This window comes from Protomyctophum parallelum, assembly GCF_964188405.1.
Source record: "Protomyctophum parallelum genome assembly, chromosome: 4".
NCBI classification, from domain to species: domain Eukaryota; kingdom Metazoa; phylum Chordata; class Actinopteri; order Myctophiformes; family Myctophidae; genus Protomyctophum; species Protomyctophum parallelum.
This window is the reverse complement of record NC_139700.1, coordinates 18,711,550-18,723,413: the sequence shown is the minus strand read 5'-3', so window position 1 is coordinate 18,723,413 and position 11,864 is coordinate 18,711,550. Positions and strand designations below refer to the sequence as shown.

Below are 11,864 nucleotides of genomic sequence, written 5' to 3'. Positions count from 1 at the left end.
TCCTGGTGTCAGTATCCTGGTGTCAGTATCCCGATGTCAGTATCCTGGTGTCAGTATCCTGGTGTCAGTATCCTGGTGTCAGTATCCTGGTCAGTATCCTGGTCAGTATCCTGGTGTCAGTATCCTGGTGTCAGTATCCTGGTGTCAGTATCCTGGTGTCAGTATCCTGGTGTCAGTATCCTGGTCAGTATCCTGGTCAGTATCCTGGTGTCAGTATCCTGGTGTCAGTATCCTGGTGTCAGTATCCCGATGTCAGTATCCTGGTGTCGGTATCCTGGTGTCAGTATCCTGGTGTCAGTATCCTGGTGTCAGTATCCCGATGTCAGTATCCTGGTGTCGGTATCCTGGTGTCAGTATCCTGGTGTCAGTATCCTGGTATCGGTATCCTGGTGTCGGTATCCTGGTGTCGGTATCCTGGTGTCAGTATCCTGGTGTCAGTATCCTGGTATCGGTATCCTGGTGTCAGTATCCTGGTGTCAGTATCCTGGTCAGTATCCTGGTCAGTATCCTGGTGTCAGTATCCTGGTCAGTATCCTGGTGTCAGTATCCTGGTCAGTATCCTGGTGTCAGTATCCTGGTCAGTATCCTGGTGTCAGTATCCTGGTGTCAGTATCCTGGTGTCAGTATCCTAGTGTCAGTATCCTGGTGTCAGTATCCTGGTGTCAGTATCCTGGTCAGTATCCTGGTGTCAGTATCCCGATGTCAGTATCCTGGTGTCGGTATCCTGGTGTCAGTATCCTGGTGTCAGTATCCTGGTGTCAGTATCCCGATGTCAGTATCCTGGTGTCGGTATCCTGGTGTCAGTATCCTGGTGTCAGTATCCTGGTATCGGTATCCTGGTGTCGGTATCCTGGTGTCGGTATCCTGGTGTCAGTATCCTGGTGTCAGTATCCTGGTATCGGTATCCTGGTGTCAGTATCCTAGTGTCAGTATCCTGGTATCCGTATCCTGGTATCCGTATCCTGGTGTCGGTATCCTGGTGTCAGTATCCTGGTGTCAGTATCCTGGTGTCAGTATCCTGGTGTCAGTATCCTAGTGTCAGTATCCTAGTGTCAGTATCCTGGTATCCGTATCCTGGTATCGGTATCCTGGTGTCAGTATCCTGGTGTCAGTATCCTGGTGTCAGTATCCTGGTGTCAGTATCCTGGTGTCAGTATCCTGGTGTCAGTATCCTGGTGTCAGTATCCTGGTGTCAGTATCCTGGTGTCAGTATCCTGGTCAGTATCCTGGTGTCAGTACTTGGTCAGTATCCTAATGTCAGTATCATGATGTCAGTATCTATGAAGTACAGGCGTAGAGGCAGCTCTGTGTAGCATTTTTCAGTCTCATGCTATAGTTTTTGACGATAACAAGGTCACTCTGGCCTGCAATCTCACACAGTGGTAAACATTTTTTAAGCTTCAAGAATAAAAGAAAGAAAGAGAGAAATAAGAGGGAGTAAACAGTAATGCAGTAATGCATATAAATACGATACCAAAAAGCAAAGGAGATTTTGGAGTCTTGCTTTCCCTCTGTACTTTGGCTCTTTAAAGAAACAACTGCAAACCATCATGCAGAACGCATGTTGAAATCTCTGGGCTGTGCTCCAGCGTTCTCACAGCGCGTCACACACGTGGACCAAGGATGGAGCTCTGTGGGTGGGTGGGTGCAGTTCAGTAATGATTTACAAATAACAATAAACGGAAGAATGAACAAATCAATAAATCAGTAGATCTCTGGATATTTGCGAGGCAACCTTATTTCTTTATTTATCCGGGTGTTTTATTTGTTTTCGGCTCTCCAAGGCAGGAGCATGGAATCCCAAATTATCCAGGGGGTTAGGGGGCGCGGCGCCCCCGAGCCCCTAGCCCCATAGCGGAGGTAACGTATTCAATGGCCTGGGGCGAGTGGAGGAGAGCGGCAGCCCCGCTGCATACTGATGGCAGTGAGAGGAGCCCAGTAATTGGAGCTGCAGAGGAGAGGGGAGAGGAGGGCAAGCACTGGGAGATGATGGCTTTGTTTTCCCTCTGCCTGTCTGTGCTGTTCAGACTCCTCCCCCACACCTCTCCCTCTGCCTCACACTCACTTAGTACGAGATATGGTGGAATTGAATAGAGATACTTGCTAATTGGTCTCTTGCTGCTTGCTTAAAGATCCATAGACATTCTTTTTTTTATTTGCCTATTGAAACTAATAAACTATGTCCCTGTGCGTGCGTGCGTGTACATGTGTGACTGTGTGTGTGTGTGTGTGTGTGTGTGTGTGTGTGTGTGTGTACATGCGCGTGCGCGCATGTGTGTGGTAATTGAAGGATTACATGAAGCACAGCATTGTTCTAACAGACGCATGGTACAGTGGCAGGTGTGAAGGACTGCTATTGAAGTTATTAATTAGTTTTAAGAAAAAATAAATGTCCATGAGAATGAATGGAGAAGCCCTTCACAAAACATATGAATGTGTCCTTGAAAATAAAAACACAGTATATGGTTAAAATGACATATGGAAGCTTGACTAGATCGTTTTCTGCTTTATTTCGACCACTCGGCGTAATGTGTGCATCCATGAAAGGCAATTTGAAGCTCAATGCAGCCTGAAAGGACGTAAATTGGTAAATATAATTTTAATCAGACCACATCTCCGTTAATTAAGAAAATTACTCTGACAAACTGTCTGAAGGCAGCTGATATGAGAGCTCAAGCCAACATGGCAATCAGGCCTGTTCCTTATGGTGCAGCCAGACAGCTCCCTCATGTGGGTATGTATGGGGACATTGTGCTGTGTGTACAGTAGGCCTACATCTCTATCAAATCAGCCATGCAGAAGGCAACCTGGGAGTGAATCTGTACTGCACTGCACTGGCAGCGACTACACACTTGGCATGGGGAAGGAAGGTCCACTCTAGGACTCCAGCACATTATCTCCACAGTGTCCTCTGTTGACACAGATAAGCGATGTGAAATATCCTGGCCAGTGGCCTGAGAGGCTTGGAGGAAGAAGGAGGTTGTGGTGGTGGCATGTCAAAGTCACTGCTGTCAGCCAGCCTGCTGCCCTCAACAGGTTGAGAAGCCGGAGCCTGCGGGTCACTGGGAGGACGTGAGCAAGTGGGAGCTTTCATTTCCTGTCAGCAAGGAGCGGCGGAGAGGACTTTCCAAGGCATCCGTTGCAGGCTAATTGGGCCCCGGTGGGTGACACTAGTGTTGTAGTAAATAAAACAAATGCACTTGTAGTGTACTCTGGAAGTGGACTCTTTAAACCCTCATCACAGAGCAAACGGTTCCGATGAAACAACCCTTCTAATTACTTTGGTACAGGGGCTGTTATTTTCTCTCTGCCTTGCTGTAATTGAGCTCCCCCCCCTCCCAACCATGCATTTATGTTTTTTAATCAGAAGTGAGAGCGTGCATTGCCTGAGAGCGTAAGGACCTTGCAGGAAGCGAGTAATTAGCTGCTCTGGTTAATGGACCTACTGTAACTCCGCTCCGATGCTATGTGGCTCTCTGGTGTCACAATCTGACAGACCCCGGGAGGAGGTGGGAGGAGGGGGCTGTGCCCTCGAGGTCAGACTGTCCATGTGGCCAGTCTCCTCGCTCTGGGCTCTGCATATTCCGTGGCCCTCCCCACGTATCTCAGTTGCACAGTCAGTCGGCGCTAGCACGAAACCTTTCCTTACATGATGAATATATGGATTGACCCTCGCTCATTAATCAGATCTGCTGCCCATGGCCCTCTGACCCGTCTGTTTGATCTGCGTCACGCCTGCATCGAGGTTATTCAGTGAACAACTGCACCAATCAAGGTTGCATATAAACAGGGGCTGGCCAGTGGTTCAGTCATTCTATTCTTGAGGACAGACTGCATTAATGCTACAGTAGCAGCCGCATGCATGGTTGTTCCATTTGTAGTTGAGACCAGAGGAATAAACAGCAGTTTCTGAAATACTTTGCGGAATGTATTAGATGAAAGTAATGTGTCCTCTTTAAAGTCGGCCGTGTGTGTGTGTGTGTGTGTGTGTGTGTGTGTGTGTGTGTTTGTGTGTGTGTGCGTGTGCGTGAGCACGCGTGTGCGTGTGTAGCTGGTTGCATACAAATCTGGATAAATATACAACTTGCCCTGGGCTGTGAATTATGAATAGAGCTTATAATAGACTTTTATCCTCTTGCTTCTTTTAAATTTGCGGCAGATAAAAATACATCAGTTCCTGATTGTCATGTTGCACATTCTTCATTCTACTGGGTTTGCTGGCGATATCTCACTTTGTTATTCATCCACTGGCTTCTTCCTTGGGACCATATATCCATATTCATTCAGAACCTATAGAATGTGTCAAATAGAGGTGTCCTAATTGTGTCCTTGATGAAAGGCTATTAATATTGAACACTTTCACAGTCACCCATGTGCCAGCACTGAGGAAATGTGGTTGCCCCCCCCCCCCCCCCCCTTCTCTTTCAGTGAGACAAAAAGCAGATCTGTTCATATCTCTAATGATACCTGATTCCCCGGGGGTTAGTGGCGAGACTAGCTGTGGCTTTAACAGATTCATCAAACAAAATACGGTGCTCTTTCCTCATGAGGCTCAGAGTCACGTTGCGTTATATCACTGTTAATTAGAATGAAATATGCAGTTCAATTATTCTTTGTATTGTTGCCTGACGAGCGTGCTCATGCTAAGTATAGAGCATTGATGTAACACCTAGCGTTAGCAAAAGCTTAACACGTTATTTCCTCTCCTTTTTTTCAAAGTCACAGCCTTGGTTTTATTTTTTAAAGGTTATCCATATATTGTTTTTGAGGAATACAATCTGACTTCAGCTACCCCAGATGGTTCAGCACATACAAATGATGGCTATAAATAAAAAGCACAAAAACCTAACCTAACCTTCATAAGCAGTATTGTCACGAGTTTAGCGGTGCCCGGCCTGATAGGCTGGGTGGCCAAGGTGTCTGTTCTGGTGTGACATTGTTTCAGAGGCAGGCGGTAATGCCAAATTTATACTTCGTTGCACGACGGTGTCACATGCCGAAAATAGACGATCTACAAGCTCACAGCGCGTCGTGGATGAGTCACGACGGGAGCATGTACGTTGGCTATTTCTGACGCACAACACCATTGTACGACAAAGTATAAACGAGGCAGTAACTGTCCTGTGGCCCATGTCAATACCCTGGAACCCGTGATCCAGGAGCAGCGACTGTCAGGCCTGCACCTGTAACACCCAGACCTTGTGGCCCCTCATCCACTACACAGGGCCGCACTCACACACGCTTTGCATTTCGCCAGGCACTCACAGCCCAAGCAATACTCCTGAGATTGGCCATGATCCCAGCTGTTGGCTTCATTTTAATGCACTCTGAATAATATTAAAGTGAAATCAGTTGAATTTATTAATGCAGCTCTGCCCCTTGGAGAGATGCTTTTAAAGGCCAATGATTTAATTTCGGCTCTTAAAGGCCATATTCTATTCTTGATGTTATAAAGAATTATGGCTTTTGCCATGTCCTAACACCAGCGAGTACTGTAGGCCACCCAATGAATTATTAGTAAACTGGGACTCCTGAAAACAGCCACCATTAGCGGTCATTTTTCTCTTTGTTGTTATCTTATGTCGTATATTCACCCCCAATATGCGAGATGACATCAATCCTAGTTAGTATCTTTGGTCTCATTAGAGGTGACTGTGGTAATACTGCTGCTGCTGCTGTTATACTACAGTAGCTCTGCCTCCGAATGAGTAAAACATACTACATCGTCTCCCACATTATCTCGGGTACATTTATGCTTATATAGGCAGAGCAATCAGTAACGGTAGCAAACACAGTCTGGCATGTCATTTGGATCTCATTACCGCTGGAGTTGATGCCAGGAAAGCCCTGCGTTTTATTGGTGTCAGTGTCCCCACCTAAGGCAGCTCCTAACCTTTGCACCTTTAATTTAGGCCAGTTGGGACTTAGAGCACAGCCGCTAATCTCCGTGGTCTAGCATCTCAGTGGGTGCAAGCAGGCAAAATAACACAAGCGTAAGTGCTTTAACACATGTAAGTCAACTATAGAGTTGTACCTCCCGTTACTTTGTCCTACTGTGAGCATAATGTCTCTAGGAGAGGAGGTCAGAGAACCTTAACGGCGTCGCTCGTGTAACAATTACAAGGGAGGCGGTGAGAGTGGAAGCTTTATTTAAATGAGCCTTTTTGCTATGCGGCCCCTCAAAAAGCTGGCTACACCTGCGACAGAGAGAGAGAGAGAAGGGAGAGAGAGAGAGAGAGAGAGAGAGATTACAGTGTACTGAGTCTCCCCGCTTGGTGGTTTGACGCCCGCTTCGGGGCTGAACATCAGAGCAACTGCTGAAAAAACAGGTTGCATGGGTCCTCGCGCACAGCCTGCCCGTGGTGCTGCCTGAAGGACTACCATGGAAACAAGGAGTGTGACAGGCTCTGGGGGGATCCGCCACAGCTGCAGGCACTTCCTTTTTGACAAGCTGATGAAGACATCACTGCCACACCATGCACAACAACAACAACAACTACTGGAGAGACAGAGAGAGAGAGAGAGAGAGAGAGAGAGAGAGAGAGAGAGAGAGAGAGAATGTGATCATGCAATGTTAACTGCTGTGTGGCTCAAATGTTCATTAGCAAGCTTGTAAAACATCCAGGGACTCCTCTGTAATGCATTCAGGGAACATATTGCACAATGACTTCCTCTGTAGAGATTTGTAGCTTTCCCCTGAGGAAATAAATTGATAAATAATTCCTTAAATGTCATTACCCCCTTTCTTGCAGAGGATATGAATGTGTGCATTTGTAGGTATGTGTGTGTGTGTGTGTGAGAGAGAGAGAGAGAGAGAGAGAGAGAGAGAGAGAGAGAGAGAGAGAGAGAGAGAAAGAGCATGCAGGCGTGTGTGAGTCTGTCAGTGGATGCAGTGAGAAGTCAACGATTGTTGTAACCCTGTCAGAGTCTTCTGTTTGATCCACTGACTGTGAACGATGTTACACAGGGAGCATCCAAGTCCACAACCCCTGGGCCCCTGCCTTGACAGCTTGGAGGCAGGCAACCATATTCCCATATGACCTCTCCTAATGTCACTGGTGGCATTTGCGTCGATAAATATTTCCATGGATGACACCACGTTATTTAAACTTTTAGTCCTTGCAACACCCCGAAAGTCAGACAATTTTATGACACCGAAGAGACTGAAATATTCAGCCGAACAGAAATGGGTGTGCCCATTCTCAGTCATTAAAATGTTCCTCTCCTTACCTTCACTTTACTCTTTAAGAGTGACTCACATTGTCCTGCTGTCGCAAATTTGGCTGTTTGCTGAAATATCTATTAAAAGTACCCTGGGAGCGTTGCTTAATTGGTTTCACCTCTCAGGGACACCTCATTGGGTCTTGTCAGTGATATCTGTTGGGTCCCCCCCCTCCCCGGTCCCATCCCATCCTCCCTGTCTGTAGCCCTCCTCCTCGCACAGCCCCTGCCAGCCCCGAAGGAGCCAAGAATGCAGGAGGGTTTGCAGCCAGTGTGTGGGATTTAGCTCGTCAGAAGCTCAGGGTCACCTCCACACACCCCCTCACTTTGAAATGGACCCCTGGTGGCAGCTCCTGGGAGATCCCAGTGATGTCTCTATCAGCCTGTCAAAAGAGATAGCCCGGGGCTCCACCAGGTCCCCCTGAGCCAATCAAACTCTTCACAAAGCACAGACGGATGCTCTTTCACCAGCGGTGGTACCCGGCTGGGATGCTCAGCCCTCCAATCAGTGCGAACAAACTCCCTTCGCTGGGGTCCAGGGCTCAGTTCAGCGCCAAACTACACTTCCAAGTCTATTTCGAAAGAGAGTTACTCACTTACCAATGGTCTTTCTGCAAGTTTTGAAGTTAGAGAAAACATTACAACTTCACAAGTGTTTCCTGCTGTGTGGAGATGGCCAATATAAAAACATGCAAATCTTTTTTTCCACACACATACAACTTTTGGACTGTAAATATCATGAAAGAAACATGATATCACAGGCAATGAAAGAGCAAGGTCATATCACAGAGGCAGTGAAAGTGCAAATCGCCAAATATCAAAGACAATACTATTAAACCGGTTTGAAATGTCTGCATGAAATGTACTTATGAGCTATGAGAAACTTGAAATAGAAAAAAGGGCCTCTCAATTATGACGCTGTGAATATCAATACTCAAACTGCGTACGTATATCCCTGTATATCGCTCTACTTGGGAGAGCCATTGTTAAAACAGACATGAAGAAATCTGTGTGTACTTTACGTTATGTCTAGGTGTGTGTGAGCGAGTGTGTAAGCGTTAGATAGGGGAGGTGATTTTAATGGAAATGTGAGGCACTAAGTGCTGCATAGGAGAGTGCTCTCTGTATGAGATGAGCTCTGTCTCTCTCATCTGGACCCCGTTATTGTGAGAAGGCAACAAAGCGCTGCATTAGGAAGCAACAGTGGAGCTCCAGAGCTTTGATGTGAGCACAGCGCTGCTGCCCGGTGTGTGAGAGCCCTGTTCCAATGGCTGTGTTGTGTAATCAGATGTGTTTACTGTGGATTCAGAGGAAAGAAGTGCTGTAATCCATCCTCACTACAGTGCAATTGTAGGAGAGAAAAAAATAACAGGCTGAGACAACAACTCAAACTGAAAAGAAATTGAATATTTATTCAGGTTTCTCGCAAAATTGATTCCTGGGGGTGCATACAAAAATCAATATGAACCGAAATTTCACCAGTGATCGGTCTAACAGGTCTCTAGACAGTGTTACTATATACAAAATAATAAAATCTTGATGAATAAGATCTGCATTTTGTGTTTATCAAATACATTTTTAAAATTTTAAAATTCTGTGAAATATAAAACAAGGATAAACAAGAAGGCATTATACAATATTAACAATAAAAAAAGCTGCAAGTGTAGTAATAACCAATAATAAGCCATCATTACTGTATAATTTCAATATGTTCAGTGTGTAAGAAGAGAAGAAAATCTATATGCAAGGTTTTGCAGAACTTAATCTCAATAATTTATAATTAGTGAAAAGTGCATTTCAATACCCACTGACCTTTGTTTATTAAATAAATGCATAATGCAAATATTGACATGTATTATTATTTTCAAAGGTTTATTTTCAAAGTTTATATTTTAACTCCACCTCAAGGCAAAAAAAATAAGAGTTTCTCCAAAGTCAATAAAAAGCAAAATAGCAGAGGTCTAAGGTAAGCCAAACGCCCTACGACTTTAATTCCTTTTCTAAATTGTATCCATGGACGCGGGCAGCGGCCTCATTTCTTTACCTCTGGCTCTGTGATTGACAGCGCCATGTGCTGCCCTCCTAGCCGCTGCAGCGCACAGCCCTTGTCGGTGGGAAGGGGTGGGGAGGGCAGACACACAAGCCAGAGAGCGGCTGGCTGCACCCCAGCAGCAGGGGTTCAGGGGGGCAGAACGGTGCTAGTGGTGATGGTGGTGGTGGTGGTGTGGGGTGGGGGGGGAGTGCAGGGGGTCGTGGTTCCTTGCTGGCACTGGAGCGTTGTAGTCAGGCGGACTTGGGCCGTACCATTTTCAAAAGGAGCCCCGGCCCTTTTCATCCAGCACGTCCTAGAGGAGCTTACTTTCTCCTCCGCGGCGGGCCCTGGACGCCGGGCGCTCTCGGCTCGCTGTACTGCACCTGTAAAAACAAACAGGAATTTGGTCAGAGGCAGGTAATCCGAGCTCAGTGGAGCGCACGGTAATGGCTCCCCTGAGGAGAGCTGGTGCAGGGGAAAAGCGAGGCGGGCTCGCCTGTAATGAATCATTTTTTAAACACAGGAGCAGAGGGGATTAATCACAAGGAGGAAGGATTTGAGAAGTCAAGGGTTCCGTACCAGCGTACACCGCCTGCCCGCCCGCCCTCCCTCCCTCCGTCTCCGCCACAATCACAATATTAGAAGCAGACATCAACTGTTGAGATGACCCGCCAGGCCAGTGAGGGAGTTGTAAACTGCATAATCACTCACTGCAAGTTTTGTCCCCTTAAGAAAAACTTCATAAAAAGGCTAAGAATAGCCCGAGCCATGTGTTGTTTGGGTAGAGGCGCAAATAACACTGGTAGGCATTTCACTTTAGCTGTGACACCACAGGACCTCAAAGATGACTTTGATTTCTTCAGCGCAAAAAGAGAGAGAGACAGAGAGAGAGAGACCTGACATCTGAACTTACAACCTTGTTTCCTTTCCGTTGGCTGTTGGCAGAATGTTCCACATCAAAGATTTCTCTCATGTTTCATTCTTTTCCATCTATTTCTTTTCCCAGAGATTCCTTCGTGTTCAGATGCATTTGCAAAAATAAACTCACATTGTAAAGTCCTGTTATCTTTGACATTCAGGTAATAACTGGCAATTGTCCAATTGTCATTTTTTTCCCTTCCAAATTTCCACCATAATGCAAAACAGATTGATCATGAGCAAAATCGCAAGGGGCTTGGATTTGCAAAGTTGCTTTCGAAGCATGTTTACCGAGTTCCGACAATGCACTGAACGTATTGAGTAAAGGTAAGAACGCTATGCTAATTAGCCAGTCTCCATTATTAGAATGGGAGATGGAATGTGGGAACAAAGTGGCTGCCGTCTGCATCTGAACATGAAACTGTCCTCAGAACTGACAGATGCTTCTTATTTCGGGACAGACACGCTGTTGTCAGAAGTCTCCGTTTGAGGGCTGCTTTGTAGATCTGCACAGGCACTAATTGCCAAGTCATATTGTGAAAGAGACAGGAGTCAATATTCAGCCTTTGTGCTGCTTTGGTGTCCACACCTACAGTATCTGAGCATTGAAGTTCAGAATCAACAAAAACAAAAAGGTGTGGTCGATTGTTTTGGGTCTCCTGTGTATAAGATGTTGGGGTTATTTGTTTCACAGAACACAATGAAACATACTTATGGTGGATTTTAAGGGCGGTTTTATTTTTTATTACCGTACTTTTTAGAGACACATTTTCTCCTTTAAGCTTCGGTAAAAAACAAACGTTTCTGCAGGATTTGAAAGCGAGCCATATGTTCAAAGCGTGAACATTGCATCCTATTGGGAAGTAGACATGCAGAGAGTTCTGCAACAAATTTTATTCACCATCTTGTTTTGCCAACTCAGTCAGCCAAATCTCAAAAACAACACAGGCTTCCTCCAGTTCCTCCCAGCAACATCACCACCCAAAAAAGAAAAAATCCACAATGGCTCGCAGTCAGGGGGACATCAAGGGGGCAGCAGAGAAAGGAGACTGGGGCGAGAGTCGGTATCCAGATCCACACTGTCAAGCATTCTGGCTGAATTCTGTCTGCAGAGTAATCTAGGAGAGGGAAAGCGCTGTGCGCTACTCCATTTCCTGCCCAGGTACAGTATAATGCTCAGCTAGAAGAGAGAGCGCGAGAGCGGATGAACACCCAGCACCACTTACAGCACCCTGGCAGCTCTCCTCGGGCCTGTGATGTAACTGCAAATGACATATCAGCCATTGCTAATATATGATCACATATGGCACCCAGCAGGACGGCAGGGGGACTCCGCGACTACATTAATTGACTCTCGCCACCCTGATGCGAATGAGGCCACGTTTCAGTGCTGACACAACAGCCAGAGACATCAGGGGCCCCTCCGTCGGCCCCTGGCCAATCACCCACCTCAGTGTCACAGAGCAGCAATCAGCGAGAGAGAGACATAGAGTGAGAGAGAGGAAGAGATAGAGAGAGAAAATTGCTCATCACGGGAAAGGCTACAGAGATGTGGCTAAGGACAGATCAGAACATACCCCATCCAGGCGCTAGGGCGACTGCATCAAACCGTACTGAGAAATAATTGGGCCGGGGGTGCTTTAAAGGCGAGAGTCCATTAATAATCAAACAAAGCCAGAGGATATATTTACTC

At 46.3% G+C, this 11,864-nt stretch overlaps 1 protein-coding gene across 1 annotated transcript in view; it reads right to left on the bottom strand.

Moving 5' to 3' along the window:
- Positions 1-8,607: 8,607 nt before the first annotated feature.
- The window catches only part of mctp2a (multiple C2 domains, transmembrane 2a), a 51,646-nt gene continuing 48,389 nt past the window's right edge, over positions 8,608-11,864 (bottom strand). The window contains exon 23 of the mRNA XM_083764006.1: positions 8,608-9,636. Within this exon, the coding sequence (XP_083620132.1) occupies positions 9,577-9,636 (60 nt within the window). The 3' untranslated portion in view covers positions 8,608-9,576. The remainder of the gene's footprint in view (positions 9,637-11,864) is intronic.